Here is a 17,675-nt window from a genome sequence, read left to right as displayed (position 1 = left end):
ATTGTTGTTTGGCGGGTCCGGGCTGGGGATTCGAACCCGCCACCTTAGGTGTATGTGGCTGGCGCCTTAGCCAGTTGAGCTATAGGCGCCGAGCCAGGGTTTCATTCTTAAAAGGATTTCTTAACGGGGCAGTTCCTATTCCTCCTCTCTAAATTACTTCTTCCTTCTGAGTCATATTTTATGATTTTAGTATTATCTCAGAACTAAAAATGTTATTCTTTTTCTGTTAAGATTACTTAATTGATGGGTCAGTTTACTGGGGTCAGTTTGTATCCAGGGTCATGAGTATTTTGTGTCCTTTCAATCTGGAAACTCACGCCCCATGCAGTTTAGGACAGTTTTCCCCAATTGTTCAGCCGCTGATTTCCTCCCTTCTAGTTTCTCTGTTGTCTTTTTCTGAAGTTTCCGTTGCCTGGACCTCAGACCTCCGGAACTGCACTTCTATTTTCCTCATCTTTTTGTCTTTTTCTTTTTTTTTTTTTAATGGTCTGGGAGATTTCCTTAGCTTCATATTCTGTCCTATCTCTTTTACTGCATTTTTCTTTTTTTCCTATTTTTGATTTTCCTAACTTACGAGTCTCTCTCTCTCTTTTTTTTATACTATACTATACTTGTTCAGGGTTACCGTAAATTCTCTTAATTCTCAGCATTTGTATTATGTTTTGGTTTTTTTTTTAAGTTGTTTCTTCTTGTGTGATTACTATCTTCCAACTTGCCCGTTTCTGTTTGGCCTCCGGGTTTTGCGCTGAGGCTTTCTAAAGATGTCCGAAGGTCCTTGGTTTGCATTTACTTAGGAGCAGAGGCTGAAATACTGACTGGCAGCTCTGAGTGCTTACAGAAGGCTTGTCACCCATGAGCTTCACTACAGGCCGATCCCAGAAAACCTGCAATGTCAATATACTTCAGCATCTTCTCTTGGCTCGTCCACTTCCCCAGTCTCCTGCGTGGAGGGTGAAAACCTGGCTGCCAGCCTCTGGGAACCAAATGTGGGGAAATGGCTGGTGATCTCAGCATCCTCTCTGCACTTGTCCATCTAATCCCATCCATTTGCCATTCCTTTCTCCATCCCTACCCCCTAGTCCAGAGGCCCTCTCTTACTGCCTCAAAAATAAACCTCCACTTATTTGCCAGAATGTACGCAGGAGGATAGACCCGGGTGTGCAGAGTAGGGGAGGTCATTGTAGATCTGAGCCCTTTTTACAGAGTCTTTCAAACCAGGCCTGCTCAGTTTAGCACCTCTTCTGCCCCAGAGCCTTTCAGGGTTTCTAGGAGGTACAATGAGGTGGGTCTTGTCTTTCCCCGCCGCTGACTTAGGTGTGCTGTGTCGTTTGCCACTCTTCCATCCGGTTCTGGCTTCCAGTGCTATTTTGTAGCTATTGTCTCCTGTTTTATTCTTCCTGTTGTTGGTTTATCCCTTAAAAAATCCTTTTATCCTTTCGTGAGGTTTGGGGAGGAAGTGAAGATGCCTTCATTCATTCAAACTTCCATTTTTATCTGAAAACCTTATCATTGCTGCTTATTTACTCCCCCCAAGGGTCTAAATTTTTAAAAAGGAAAATCTAATGGCCCATGGGGTATATGCTCTAAAATGGACTTCAAAGAAACAAGGGCAGATCACAGCCCTTTGTTAAGATAATTTGGTTATTTGAGTTTTTTTTTTTTAAACCAAGACATTTCGAAAGATTTATTTCCTCAGCCACAACATTTTTCCTATTCTTCCACCGCCACCCTCTCTTCCACGGCCACCCTCCCTCCCACCTGCTCCAGCTCTCACTATGTTGTCTAGGACAAACTGAAGTTTTTCATGGAGCAGTCATGGGAGGCATCAGGTTGCAGAGAATGAAGTAGTTGTGGGAAAGTGGAATAATTAGGGAGATGGGCTTGTCATGCTGGATCCATGTCATGCTCTCATCCAGAGTTCTGTGACTGTCCCTACCCACGTCTTACTGGCTAGGGATCAGAGCAGTGATTCTCTTAAGCCTGTGGTTTTTCTTCAAGCCCAGTAGAAGCAATCACGGGATTGGCTCCAGCATCAGTGGATTTGAATATCTCTTTAAAGAAGAACATGCCTTCAACTTAGTCAGCTACAAAGAGAGGGAATCTCAAGAGTGGCCATTTTGGTTCCAGAAGCAGGATGAAACTTATAAGCAAACTTGAGAGAATAGCTGCCTCGTGATGGGATTCCAGCAGTTCTGAGCACGGCCTTTTATATTTCTCCTTCAAATATCTCCTCTGATGACATCCAAACTCAAATTTCAGCACAAATCATATTTATTTTTTTCTTTTCTACCTTCTTGAGTTCAGAATTAGTGGAGAGATAGACAAAGGAGCCAAGCATATGGAGATCAAACTCTAACCTCTGTTATTGATTTTTACTGGTAAAGCACTTTGAAAAATGTCATGTTAGGTCTGCTGGCCAGTATGGACATGTTAATATTTTGAACCTGAATTTGATATCTATTCACTAACCAAATTAGACAATCACAGGTCACTTTATGGGTGTTTAACCTTATAAAATTTAAAGTAAGAAAGGGAACAATAGCTCCCTCAAAGGAGTTTGTAAGGGGACCAAAAAAAAAGGTGTTACTCTAATGGAAATTCCTCGCCATGGGAATGCAAGGAATGGAGAAATGTGTTCCATAATATAAGATGATATCAGTTCCCCTTAAGACACACCATCAATTTATAGCAGATGCTCAGGAAAAAAATACTGTTAAATCAGATTGTATGGCAAATTCGATTTCAGAAACACTAAAATTATTTTCCCATCTTAGAAATGAGGGAAGTATAGTATAAGTTATCAATCATTCCTTCCTTTGATAAACAGTCTTCTGTAAAGTTTGGGCTAAGTGGGGAGAGGAGCCCCAAACCCATCTGGGGAGGGAGCCCCAGCTATAATTCCATCCCGGTTACAAATTAGTTAGAAGTCCTTGGCTCCATTGAACCTTTATGCCTGGTTTTCAGCTGCAGTGAGGAGTGGAAGACCCACTAAACAGATAAAAAGGGTGGAGGGGGTGCCCAAGCTTGGTGGCTCATGCCTGTAATTCTAGCAATCTTGGAGGCCAAGGTGGGAGGATTGCTTCAGTTCAAGAGACCAACCTGAGCTGGAGTGAGTGAGACCCCATCTCTGCTAAAAATAGAAAACTTAGCTGGTATCATGGCAGACACCTGTAGTCTCAACCTTGAAAGGCTGAGGCAAGCAGATCACTTGAGCCTAGGAGTTTGAGGTTGCAGTGATCTGTGATGACACTCCTGGACTCTCCCCAAGGCAACCGAGCCAGACTCTTGTCTTGAGAAAAGAAAAAGAATAAAGGATTGGGGGATGAGACCTGAACTTCCTCAGTGAATTAGTTTCAGAGTTGCTACTAAAACCCATCTGTTTCCCTTCTGTGACCTCAGGTATTTTCTACTATGTCCATTTTAGATTAACTTGAATTGAATTTAAATAAAGTATAATAGTTACAGCACAGAAGTGACCATTCCTTTGTCCATTCATTCATTGAATAGATATAAATTAAGCATCTTTTTTTATGCCAAATACTGTGGTAGGCAATGAAGATAAGACATCTCTTGTTTTTATGGGAGGATATGGCCTATGCCCTTCTGTGTTTACAGCTTTGAGTGACCACCTCAACCACTACCTTTATTTCTAGGTTCTCTTGAAGGGGGTCAACTGATCCCTGGAAACCTCCTTAGCTGCCTTGAAACCATCATCCCTCTTTATTTTTTTCTTTGCAGTTTTTGGCTGGGGCTGGGTTTGAACATGCCACCTCCAGTATATGGGGCTGGCGCTCTACTCCTTGAGCCACCGGCGGTGCCCACCATCATGCCTCTTGTGCTTTCCTTGAGTCCTAGAATAATGCTCCTTTAGTTGCTGTGACCCACCCCCAAGAGTTGGCGCTTACCAGCTTACCAGCTCTTCAAGTGCTTCAGAAGAAGAAACGCACAGTAAGGTCCAGACTCACTGAAGTTTTTCTCTTTCTGTTTGTAGGGTACTCAAGCTGGCATTACTATGTAACTATGCCGATGCCAGCCTCCACCTTCACAATTGCAGTGGGATGCTGGACAGAAATGAAGCCGGAAACATGCTCATCCAATGATTTGGCAGCAGAGGGACCTTTGCCACCTTCCGAGGCTAACTCCAGGTTTGTGTTTGGGAACTTACTGAAAAACAAACGCTGGAGCGAGCAGTGTGATGCGTTTCTTCCTAGCTCTGGGAATGTGAGTCATCCTTGCTGAGAAACTAAACCAAAACAGGATTCATCAATGCTGAAAAAGCCTTACTAGAAAGGAAAGAGTTGAAAGGTAGAAATGTGGGCATATTATTTATGCAGAAAGAGAAAAGAAAATAAGTGTGTGTGAAATCCTGTAATATGGGTGAAATATTTATATGTGTTTGGTTAAATGAAGGATCTTCACATTGAACACTTTCTCTCCTATAACTTTTAAGTTTGGTTTTCAGTGTTCATGTAGTCCAAAACATAAGTTAATAAAAAGAAGTTGCTTATCTGATGCCTCACTTTATGGGCAACTCTGCTGTCTTGGTTCTGGTCACTGCTGTTAACAGTGCATTGTAAGAACAGCCTCCCTTAGGGGGAGCCTTTTTGGGAGCAGCAGACATAAGAAAAGTGTTACAAGACCATTGGGTTAGGGGAATCCTGCTGGATCAGGGCTTTGTTGACATCAGTAGTGATTTCTTTTCTTTTCTTTTCAGCATAAACCAGAGAAAATCAATGTGAGGTTTTTAAAAATTAGTATAGGCCAGCGATGGGGAACCTTTTCATCTTGGAAGGCTATATTAATTTAGCTATAATCAAATAAGGCTGCTTTCAAGAAACTTTAATTATACACTTAAAAAGGTACATTATTTAAAAAAAAACTAACTACTATATACTTAATTTCAAAAAGTGAAAGCTATTTGTTAATTTTAAAGTTAACTAATCTCATAACGATTTTGTTGTGTCTTCCTTTTGTGGGAAAGCATTGGCACATTTGGTTGCAGCACAGAGGCCTGCAGTTTCGTTGATCTTCTAGATGGGTCTCAGTCATTTGTGATCTTAACCCATCTTGATTTGGGTTCGGTAGGAGAATGTAGATTCACAGCAATAAGTGGTTGAAAAGCAAGAAAACATGTTGCTGAGGGTGTGGATATTCCACTGCATTTTTTCATATTTCAGTTGGATTTTTCTTAGCATCAATGACTTTAAAATGTCATCTACTGAGAGCTCAGTCAATTCCATCTGTAGTTGTTTCGGTGCCTGGGTAATATCGACTAGGTAAGGCTGAAATACTAATTTGAGTGTGATATCATGATTCTCAAAGTCAGTGAAACTTTCATGGCAACCCCCAGTTCATGGGTCTATAACAGCTGCATATTCTTCAAAGGATTTGTATATATCATCCTGTTCACAGTGACCTTCGCTAACATTTGGTTTGATGGCTAAGAAAATTTTAAAGTCATTGTTTGATGCTAACTGAGGTTAAATGTTTATCGGAAACTTCCTTTTGAAGAAGAAATGTTTCGAAAAAAGATGTTTATTTGAAATGTCTGGTTTATCTATAGACTTAGTTTCATCTTGCAAAGAAATATTTATGTCATTTGATTTGAAATGATATCATTCAGAAATGCTGCATTCCAATAGAAATCTTTTTTCAATAATTCACATGGCTGATTCTTTTGTTCATAAAATTTAATGATTTGTTTTTACAGAGATAAAATTTTGGCTGATACCTATCCCTGCGCTAGCCAATGCACTTTGGAGTGTTACAGCTAATGAGCAAATCCACACTAAACACCTCATCACTCACCTTTACCATTTTACAAAACTGATCCTGCCATGTTGCATTTGTACCAGTATAGTTAACAACACATAAACCTGTTCACAAGCCTCACTTAAGAAAATCATTGTAGCACAAGAGATTTTGCTGATGCGAGATACAGTGAAAAGAAACAGGAGCATGTGGATCTGTTGATACCTTTTTTATCTGTGTAATAAGCCCTTCATGTTTTCCTGTCGTGGAAGGTGCACCATTGTACATAAACTCACTAAATTTACCAAATTCAGTGCAACTTCATGACATTTACCTTGAAAGTTGTTGACGATATCTATTCCCTGTGTTGTATTTGCAAGAGTGTCCAAAGCAAGTAACTCTTTATAGCAAAGAACATCTTCTGTTATGACCTGAACAAAGTATAAAACCTGTGCCAAGTCTGTAATATCAGTTGATGCATCCAAAGTGACTGAATAGTGTATACAGGAGAGATATATACAAATACACACCCCTACACACCCTGTATTTTCGTTTAGAAGAATTGCATGAAGTTCGGTGAAGTTGAAGTTTCTTCTTGCTGCCAGTAGTTATGATTCTCTTTGAAATGTTAGTGGGGTCTAAGCATCCTGCAACTTTGACAATGCATACTTTCAAAATTTCTACTTCACTGAATGGCTTCCCATTTTTCCTGACTATATAAGCTACTTTATAAGTTGCTTCCATGGGATTATGACTATTTCTAGATCTTATTGTTACTGGGAAGAATTTGCTTTGCTTTTGCTTTCCATCTTTTAATTTCTACAATACAATCTTTCTAATTTCTATCGTACAATCTCCCTGTTATTTAAATATTTGTGGTCCTGATGAGTGTTATAATGCTGATGAGCATTGAATTTCTTTAATGTCGTTAATTACAGTATCACAAAGCAAGTAAATCATCTTATCTTTAGCAGAAACACAATAATATTGCAATTCCCAATCCTCATTTAAAAAGAGGTTTTCTTCCTTCAGTGTTCTCTGGATCTTCTTTGACATGATGTGCTGTCAAGCAGACAGAATTTTAAAATACTGTGAAGCTGTGCAACAAATTCCACTTCTGACAGAAACACAGTGCACTGTTATCAAAAGCTGGTAACAGACTGGCATACTTGACCCCCATAAACTTCACCCACCAGCCTCATGTACTAGTAGTGTCAGTCAGGCAGGGGAAGTCTGAACTAAACCATGAGTGTGATTAGCCCTTATGGCTTTCTAATGTTCTAATTGTACCAGTCTGGGTGGATTATTTCATTGAAACATATTTTATTCTTTGATATTTAAAAAATATAAAAGATGAACAAAAATGTATTAATAAAAATGAAAGGATTTGTTCTATCTATAAAATCTGGATTTAGTCAAAAGACTGCACCGAAGGACCTAGAAGGCCACAGGTTCCCCACCCCTGGTATGGACCATTGGATAGTCAGTTGCAGCCTAGCCAGATGTTCAATCTTTTTAGCTTTGAGTGCCAAAAGAGAGAGAAGGGGAGTGCACAGAAGCACAGAAGTGTGCATCAGGCTTCATTTGTAGTGCTTTTATACCCAGCTCGATTAAATCATTTTTCTATTTATAGAAAGTCACTACGTTTTGGTGGGGAAAGCCAGAGTAATGTACACATGGTTAGTTCATTTTTGAAAAACGAGCTGAGAGATCCTCTTACTGCAGATCCTTTCTGTGTTGGTTTTATTTTACCATGCTGCTTTTACTCTGACTGTGGTGACTGTGGTGGTCGGTATCTTTAGGAGCTAAAGCCATGTGCTTTCTTTTCCGACAGGCACATCTTATTGCCTGTATTTTGCTTTTTTTGGTAGAACAGAGGTAATTTCTACTTCTTTTTCAGTAACTTGCCTATTTTGGACCATCTTCTTGAGCTATATAGAATACCTTAGATAGCTCTTAGTTATATACTCTCAAGGGAAGAAGAGAATTATGGGCAGAAACGACATATGCTGCTTTCATGTGGGAACATTTAATTGCATGAGAGACCATTTAGTGCTCTCTTCAAGTGCACTGGGGTCACAGAGGAGGCCTTATTTTGCAGTTGTAGGCAGCCCAAATTTCTGAGTGAATAGGACAGGAGAGTCACTTGGATCCACAGTGGATTTGGCATGTGTGAGAAGTAAACTTTTTTGCATTAGGTCACTAAAACATTGGAGTTGTTCGTTACTGCAGTATATCCTACCCTATCCTGAATTGAAACTGAAGCCATTAGTGTTTGGGAGTCAGGAAAAATTTTGATCTAAATGTCATCTCATTTAGTCCTGAGGATAAGCCTTTAAAATAGATTGGATAGATTATTATTGCCATTTTACAGATAAGTATACTGATTCTCAGAGAGTAACTTGTTTATTTGTTCATATTCATATCCAGGTGACTCCCTAGAGCAGGTGTCCTCAAACTACAGCCCGCGGGCCACATGCAGCCCTCCAGGACATTTATCCAGCCTTCTGGGTGTTTTTGCCACCGCTGCCTGTCCTGCATGGCAGCCGACGTCCCGGGGCCCACAGTCCGGCCCTCTAATGGTCTGAGGGACAGTGAACTAGCCCCCTATTAAAAAAGTTTAAGGACTCCTGCCCTAGAGAGACAATTCTGTCTCTTTAAAATAAAAGAGAATAAAATTCTGTCTCTCTAAAAATAAAATCAATTTTATTTATTTATTCATTTACTCTTTCTTTATAAAGAGTCCTGCTCTGTCACCCAGGCTGGAGTGCAGTGGCAGGCTCACAGCTCAATGCAGCCTCTCACTCCTGGGCTCAAGCAATGATCCTGCCTGAGCCTTCTAAATAGCTGGGACTACAGGTGTGCACCATCTTGCCTGGCTAATTTTTTTCTTTTTAATTTTATTGTAGAGGTAGAGTCTTATTAGGTTTGTGAGCCTAGTCTCAAATTCCTGGGCTCAGGCAGTCCTCCCATGTTGGCTTCCCAAGGTGCTGGGGTTAACGGGTGTGAGCCCCTGCACCTGGCCTGATTTAGAATCTTACCTGAAGACTTAAAAAACTGTATAAAATACCTATTCCTTACCTGGAGTCTGATCCACCCTGCCATCTGGAGAGTCACGGTCATAATCCAGCTACTGTTATTGATAGGAGTGTCTCATGTTGGAACAAAGAAACTGAACTTTAGAGCACTGACTATGAGCCTGAAGGTGCCATCCTTACTGGGTTGGATCTGGCTCTGGGGCCAAGCTGCATTTTCCTTATCTACAGAGTAAAGACTTTGTCTGAGGGTTCTCAGATTCTCCATGGTGAAGATGTTCTCTGCTTCTCCTCTAAAGCCTGGAGGTTAATTGGTTGTTAGAGGAGCTGTGCCGCTGAAAGATGCGTACTTTAGGCCTGGGTAAGGCAAAGACAGACATTTGTTATTTTGCCCTTCCAGCCATATTCCCAGGAGATGCAGGTGGGGAGTGGGCAGCAGCCACTTCCTGTGTGTTCTTTCTTTCCTGCCCAGAAGCAACTGAAATGGCTTCTCAATTTTCTCACATCCATTATTCTAAAAGGAGGAGGTTATGGCCAGATCAAATGGGGATTCTGGGAAGAGAAGAAATCTAAAACTCCTGCTGTGATTTGGGTGAAGAGGAGACTACTGCTCCTCCTCTCTTGTCCTCTGGAGTTCAGAGCCAGCTGAGGAACAGAGAAGATTGAAATAAAGATTTTGTTATTGGCAGAGCTGGACTGAGGGACTGCTTAGGTGGGTGCTGTCTGTGGGTTTTCTAACACTTCATTTCTAAATTAAATAAATTTACCCGCCCAGATCCCAACCCAGCTGGATTGCTACCGACCTCCACAACACAGACACACAGCTTGCCTAACGCAGGGCAGACAGCAGGCCCCAAAGTACCCCCTTTGTGGGCAAGCAGGTTCCAAAAGAGAAAGCTCAGAGTAGCCAAGCCAATCAGGTGAGCTGGAAGGTCAGTGGTGCCATTCTAGGCAAGTATGTCCTTTTATAGAACCATGAGTCCTGGGAATCGGGTTCCTCCCACTCTCCCTTCCATGACTGATAGACTATGACAAAGTTTTCCCTTCATTTATCAAAGTGCTTGTCCATCAGGCATGGGCTGCAGATAAAATAATAGCTTACATTTGCTTAATCCTGCCTGGATGCGTGCTTCATGTATGCTATCTTTAGTCATCAGAAAGTAGCTTTGTATTTTTATCCACAAAACCTCTGACTCCATGCAAAGTTTTCCAGCCAAGGTGCTGTGAAGTGCCAATCTCAGTAATGTTTTTAGTTATGTTCACATCTGGTCCCTTTTGCCTTTCCAGCCCCCTTTCTCCTTCAAACCTTCCTAAAACCACCATCTCAATTCATGTAAGTCTAACTTTTACTGGGACCTTATGTGGCACAAGTTTTCATTTGCCCGGTGTTATCCGGGTTCCAGAAATTTGGCCAAAGTGTTGGTCACTGAACTTTTGATTGCTGTTCTCACCGGCTAAATTTTAGGATGAATATCCCCTCTTCCAGCTCTAGCTTTACATATACTCCAGCCCACTCCGAGGGAGCATTTTAGCAAGTGCATTAATTATAAGGCACTCAGATAAAGTGTCAACATTTATTAATTTTATGTGGCTGCAATATAACCTTCTCTAGTTACAGGGATATCTTTGTATTATGTTATTTAATCTCTTGAGGCCTTTGTTGGAGCCACACAGTTAAAGTATGGATACAGTTTAACTTGGTAAGTCCAGAGGAATTCAGCAAAATTGATTAAAGGCATGGGAAATGGGCACTACAAAGAAGAAAAGGCATTGAAGTTACTCATTCTAAAGAGGAGGAGACTGATTATGGGAGAGGTCCTCTTTGGCATTGTAAAGTATAAGAAAATGAAAAGTTGCCTTGAGAGGAAGATAAAGCATCTTTGAGTTGATGCTGGATCTGGAGAAGACTCTTCACGACTTTGTGAAAGTGCGATATTCCCTGACCTCTTCAGAAACAAGGCTGTTGTCTGAAGGAGGCTCATGTCATAGGATATCATAGAATTATAGTGTCAGAAGAAACCATCTTCAGTTTTAAATTTATTTTTAATTAAAATACATACAACAAAACGTGCAGATCTTAACTGTTCAGTCGGATGACTTTTTGAGGATTGCGTACACCCTAAATCAGATAGAGAATATTCCATCCCCCCAGTAAGTTCCCGCATATGCTTTTCCAGTCAGTTCTCTCCTACCCCTCCCTCTGGCAGTCACTTTTGTTAAGACTACTAGAGATGAGGAAAAAGAGACCCCAGTTACTTGTCTTGCGTCACATTTAGCCAGTCTGAGAGCAGCTATTGGAGCCCAAGTTTCCTGATCCCCCTGTGAGAACCCATAAGTGGTTTTCCCGATGCCATTTCCACTTCCATTTTTATTGGGAGCCATCCTAGTCTCACTTGGTCATTGTGTGGTTGCCTTAAAGTCCTGCATTTTCTCCAAGCCTTTGATTATGACAAAAGATGCTAATTCACACAACTGAAATCATTATCATCACCTGAGCTAGTGTCAATTATGTCCAGAGAGAACTTAACTCACCTTTTTTCCTTTAACAAATTGGCTTTTTTTGCCTACCTCCAATCTTTGCCTACCTCAATTTATTCACTAACCTTAGAGTTCTTGGCTGCAATAATCTTTCCCCATGGGGTATTTCTGGAGAGGCCAATGGGCAGCCTCTTTGAAAAATTGTGCCGTGGTAGATAGAATTTAAACTCATGCCCCACCTTTGTCCTGAAGATGCTTGCATACCTCCGGTTTCTACATTATTGAACAGGCTCTGAGAGCTTTTCAATAGAGAGTATATGAGCTTAAATTAGTAAGCATATTTTATACCTGTGCAAATACATTAGAAAAAGGTAACATGGTGGTTAATTTAATAAATGGTCTTTTTCACTTTGTGAGACCTTGGATTGAATTGCTATGCCAGCATAGTACAGCAGTGTCACTAGGTGTTCATTGTAGCCTTAACTGTTTCATGTTTACCAGCAGCACCTTTACTCACTGTCTCTACAAAGCAAGGTTTTCAATTCAGGGACACTAGCCAGAGTTCAAGGTCAATAATTATATCGTTCATGTTACCTTATCCTGGAAGAAGATTTTGTGAATCTCCATCTATTTTCTTACCCTCAACTTTGATGAAACCTCATTGGTGCAGGAAGCTGTATCCTATGCACCATGGTAGTAGAGGGTGAGGCTTATTTACACAGCCTGTACACCCTCTGAACACTGGCGTTAGATGGATGAAAGGCACTTCATAAATTTGGAGAAGTATTGTTGAAGTCTGCTCGTATAGGGACATGCCAACATTTCAGTATTCAATGAAAGTAAGCACCTCTAGTAAGAACTATAACTTAAATTTAGAGAGATTTTTCCATTGTGTTTGAATAAAGGATGTGTTAACAGGTGAAAAAATAGAGTCCTCTTTGATGTAGATTTCTTTGGATAGATAAGTTCTCTTGAGGCCTATGAGTCAGGTTGTCGGAATTTTTCTTTAGCTCCGCCTTTGATGGAATAATTGGCAGTGGTCAGATGGTGCAGGCTGGGCTCTAATCTGTTTCCTTAAAAGGTTGAGTTGCTTAAATTTGCATTGAAAGTGGATTGGGGAAAATACTGTATCAAAAGTGCCTCTGCGTTCCCTAACAACAACTTTTGATGATGAGCTTTATAAAGAGCACCTAGATTACTTTGCAGTAGAATGGTTTGTGTTCTTTTGAAAGGTTTGAATCTGCAGGTGTCATTTTGATTCATTGTTCCACCTCAGACTGAGTCTTTTATTCTAGGGAATTCTAGAATGGGATCTTTAATTTGGGTCTGTCATTCCTTACCTTCTGAGTTATGAATCACCCCTTACTTGGAGAAGATTTTTCCTCTGGTGATAACTTGAAAGTACATTATTGAGTGCAGAAATTGTTTTTGTGTGGGAGGTTGTTTTATTGTTTTGTCTTAGGATTTTTTCCCCCAACTTTATTCCAAGTCAAGATTTTACCACCTTCATTTAGCTTTGGTTGAAGCTACTCCATCCATTCAAGCAGTAAGTATTTTGACTTATAATTTTTCATTCCTGTGCAGAGCCATTCAAACCAAGAATTCAAATGAACAGTCTTTGCTTGTGAGCCTGCCTGAACCACTGTCTCCTAAAGTTGTCCACATCTGCAAGAGTTCTTCACCTCCATGGCAAGAAGAATAAACACAGTTTGCTATTAAGTGCGTCTATGTAGTATTTATTTTGTGTTGTTCCCCAGGTACATTGGCATTTGTGGTCACATGGAATACCCCTGCCGCTTTCAGAATCCTTCTGCCACCATCCAGGAGATCATTCCTCATCGTGTCTTTGCCCCGATGTGCTTCAAGAGAGTCTGCCAAGAGACCCTTCTGCGGTTGATCCCTCCTTGCCTCTCAGCAGCACATTCTGTCCTAGGAACACACCCGTTCTCCCGGCTGGATGTACTCATCGTCCCTGCCAACTTTCCAAGTCTGGGTATGGCCAGGTATGTTGCTCCACTGTGGCGTTTGGGGGGATATGCTTTGGAAATTCTCTGACTATTTCTTGCTTTCCTTGCACATGCTTGGACGTCTCATTGCTGCCTTGAAGGGACAGTTTTCACATATACTCCATCATGCCTGAGGTTTTCGGTATTATGGGCTCAATTCAGATTCCCTTGAAAATAAAAAGCTTACATCGTTGCTGGGATTAAAATGGAGTGGTATATGTTAGATCACAGGTGATCAGTGGCTGTTAGCTTGCGTGATGAGAGCATAATGCTGATGAGCCCAAGGTCATGGCATCAGGCTCTGGACATAGTAACACGACTTCGTCCAAGGCCACAGGCTGCTCGCCTAATCCTGACCAGCTGTCTCATCCATTCTCACCACTAGTCACAAGGGCCCCGACTTGAGAGCGAGGGACCATGGATGCATCAGTGTAAATCCAGCTCTACTACTAGAAAAACAGCTCAAAACAGATGGCTTTCTGCGGGGGCTGGGGGAATCACTTGTCTTGCGACTGTTTTTTAATACAGTAAATGCATTATTCTTACTGTGTTTTGGTTTCGTTCCTATAGAAAATCAAACCCTGCAAGTTGAAGCTCTCCCTTATGTACTATTTACAGCTCAAATCTATTCATTAATGCTATTGTTCATCCAGTCATGGGTAGTTGTGTTCTAGTGAGAAAAAAATAGGGAATGTACTCAGGATTTTACTTGGTTATATTTCTATTTGAAAATCTTAATCATTAACAGTGAATATGCTTGACTAAGGATGGGAAAAATAAGCTCATCAAAACATGTGACTTCAAATTTTTCCCTATTAGTCAAGGAAATTCCTGGTGCCAATTAATTTCCATGCTTTTGAGCAGCTGTCATTTGTGGTGTTTTCCCTGAAAACTGCACACATTCTTAGTAAAACCCATGAGTAGAAAAGAACTGACCAGAACATTTGCTTTTGATCTTTACTACATACATAGACTTTTAAAAAGCTGCCTGACTTGCCTTAATCCTTGAGGAGGTCTGAGAAAGTCATTTAGGCTGATTTTTATCCTATATTTATGAAGATAATGGGAATGTAGAAACTAGGATAATTATATATATTTGGTTATGTGCATCATGTAATTGTCTTGGATGTCTATATATAGAATTTGTCTTAACGAGGGGGCTTCTTGGGTCCCTTTGAAGAGTCTGCTGGACTTAATTTAAGCAGAATTATTGGTGAAGAAAGGGTTGTTCATTAAATGTTTCTCATTTGTACACAGTTTTGAGGGGCCGTGTTTATTTGGGAGTTTTTAGCACTTTATGAGAGTTGCAGTTTTTTAGGGCATGTTTGCAAACAGTTCCAAGTTCTGGCCTGAGGGAACCAAAGGCAGAGTATTTTTCATACACAGGACCTTATTTTCTATAGCTCCTTCCTGGCATTAGTCTGCCAAACCCAGAATTTGTTGACCTGCAGGCCATTCTATAAAGCTTCTCTTTTCACGATTGCATGCCCAAGCAGGTAGGCTGTGTGTTTGCTGCTTTTTGAGATATTTAAAGTGATTTTAACATGCTTAACTCCGTATTTTTAAAGTAATAAGCCTAAGTACCCCAAGGCCAAATGGTACTGGGCACAAATGCCAGAAAAATGTGATAGTGATAATAACTTAGAAATAACAAGACTGCTTTTATGCTTAAAAACAAGAGAACCGTACATTTAAGAATTTGTGGTTGCTTGTCAAAAATCTCTCTCTTTTTTTCCCTTTTTAGACTGTGGAATAAAGTCTGCCCAGGTCTCGATGTTTTCCTGGGCTTCGTTACCGTCCCCTGTATTTTAGTTGTGGAAGGACGACTGTGGTGTCTTCCACTGCCAGTTGGGGTGGGCAAGGGGGAGCGCTGTGTTTTTCCAGGCTCTGACTTAAATTGATTCCACTTGCTTGGCTTGAGTCTATCGGGATCCCAACACCTTGAGCCACATGCAGCTGAGTGGGGTTTATGACTCAGAGGGCTGCTGAGGCCCTGCTGCTTTATTTATGGTCAGGGCTTTGCTTGAGGTTCTGCAAAGCAAAGGTGGAACAAAAACAACAGTCTTGTGAGGTAACTTTGTACCCTACCCAGGAATAGAGAGACCCCCGGGCTAGGAGGCACAGACCAAAAAGACCTCCACACTGAAACTTGCCATTGGTCTTGCTACTTACAATACGCTGAGAGATCAGAGGATTTCTCGGTAAATTAAATGGCTCTTTCTTGAGTCTATATTTTATAAACATGTATGCAAGATCATAAATTCCATTCCTCTGGACTCCTTTAGTGATTAGGCCTTAATTATAACGAATACCATTCTATACCATTTCAGTATTCTTTTTTGGCAAATGCCCTTAAACATTCCCACATGAACTAAAATGAGAGAATTATTATTAACCAAGTTGAAGAGATTCTTAAAACTTTGGGTAATATCCACGGCGATGTCACTGTATGAAATATTATATATTATATATTATAGTTTGTAGAAGTAAGCCTAAAACTCTTCTCTCTGATTCTGTTTTTGAGCCCAATTCTGATTTTTCACTGAAGTGGAAACAATTACATTGGAACGTCTTGATTATTTGACTATGACAAATCAATTTATAAGGAGGTAAATATGCAAACAACATTTTCGGATTTGGAATCCTTTTCAAACATAGCAGTAACTAGAACATTTATCAGTCTATCACCTTTTAATATAGCAGCAGCTGTGACCTGTTGACTTCCTCTTCCCACTCCTAGTCCTTTTCTGAGTTGCTCTTCCAGGGAAGAGATGCTTTCATCCTGTTCTGAGTTTGCCTTTAAGATACTCTATTTATTGATAGTTCCATTCCCATATTTTTCTCATTTGGTGTATGTGGGCTTTCTGGTTTTGTTTCATTGTATCTTAGCCTTCATAAAGACGGGAGCCGTGGAGTATACATCTCTTAGATTGCGTACTATGATGTCTATGCAAAGATATAAATGCATTTTAAATGCATCTCCCCTACACAGAACAGCTCTCTTCGACTGCTGCTTAACTATTATTCTGCCACCTTCATTGCACATTCTCTTCAGGGTCTTAGCTAGGGGTCGACTAACAAGCCTAATTTCCTAGTATTGAGAAATACATGAAAGGAGCTCATGGTCACACTTACACTCTTTGTTATGATAGCAGTAATGTTAGTGGAATAATATCCTGGGACCAGATTTATGACAGTTGCTTAAAAATTAACACCTCAGTCTTACCTCTGCATGTGTTTATAATGAATGCTTTGCTTCGCCATTTGTCTTTCAGCAGCTCACAATTACATGTCACGGGGCATAATTAGGTTGGCAGAACTACCTTGCTGACATCCAAATATCTTCTTCTTCTTCTTCTTTTTTCTTTCCTATATTTGGATTTTAAGAATACCCTGCAAATCGACTGGGCTCAGTGGCTCACTCCTCTAATTCTAGCACTCTGGGAGGCTGAAGCAGGAGGATCCCTTGAGCTTGGGAGTGCAAGGCCAGCCTAAGCAAGAGCAAGACCGCATCTCTATTAAAAACAGAAATATTGTGGTGGGCATTTGTAGTCCCAGATACTTAGGAGGCTGAGGCAGGAACATTGCTTGACCCCAGGAGTTAGAGGTTGCTTTGAGCTAGGGGGATGCCCCAGCATTCTAGCCTGGACAACAGAGTGAGACTCTGTCTCAAAAAAAAAAGAATATTCCGTAAATTATTTCAGGGTGGTTTCTGTTTGGAGCACAGAATAAAAAAGCCGTATGTTCTTTAGCTCCACGTTTCAGTTCAGTTATTCACATGTAGCATCACCCATGGTCCTACTTGGAAAATTGAGATAAAAAAAAAATGACAGCAATGGTGAGGTGACAAATTCTGCTTTCACCTTTTTTCTACTGATGCTACACCAGATTGCCTTGTTCATTTGTTTCCTGTTTGTTTATTCATTTATTCCTTCTTGCAATACAGTTCTATCCAGTATGTACTATGTGCCAGATAATAATTAAGATGCTGAGCCTACAAGGGTGAACGAGACTGATGAGGTCTCTGTCCTTATGGAGTAGATACGCTAGTCAGGGAAGGAAAATAGGATATGTGAAAACAAATAATTAAGATGGGTCCTTATTTTCCTATAAGGAAAATAAGCCAAGTAAGTGCCAGAGTGGGAGAATTGGTAGCATCATTAGGGGAGGAGGGAAAGACTTCTTTTAAGAGTGACGTTCAGGATGAGACTGAGGAATGGGAAGGAGCCAGCCTTGTGACCATCTGGTAGAAAGCAACCCAGGCTGAGGAAGTTCCAGTTGGAAGGCCTGAGGTGGGAACCGCTGTGGTTGCAGGAGCAGGATGAAGGTCAGTATGGCTGGCGGGCAGGCAGCTCTTTAGAATGGCTTTCCTCAGCCCCCTCCTAAAACTCACTCTGGGCTCCAG

The 17,675-nt window shown here is 40.8% G+C and overlaps 1 protein-coding gene across 3 annotated transcripts in view; it reads left to right on the top strand.

Annotated features, from left to right (window-relative positions):
• The window catches only part of CUNH9orf3 (chromosome unknown C9orf3 homolog), a 384,867-nt gene that overhangs the window by 74,436 nt on the left and 292,756 nt on the right, over positions 1-17,675 (top strand). For all 3 annotated transcript variants that reach the window (XM_012814094.2, XM_023508155.1, XM_023508160.1), the window contains 2 exons: positions 3,992-4,145; positions 13,022-13,267. In XM_012814094.2, coding sequence (XP_012669548.1) covers positions 3,992-4,145; positions 13,022-13,267 — 400 coding nt within the window. The remainder of the gene's footprint in view (positions 1-3,991; positions 4,146-13,021; positions 13,268-17,675) is intronic.

The sequence above is a fragment of the Otolemur garnettii genome, unplaced genomic scaffold (assembly GCF_000181295.1).
Source record: "Otolemur garnettii isolate 467f Iridium unplaced genomic scaffold, OtoGar3 scaffold00006, whole genome shotgun sequence".
NCBI classification, from domain to species: domain Eukaryota; kingdom Metazoa; phylum Chordata; class Mammalia; order Primates; family Galagidae; genus Otolemur; species Otolemur garnettii.
The sequence above is the reverse complement of the archived record's forward strand: the minus strand, read 5'-3'. Positions and strand labels throughout refer to the sequence as shown.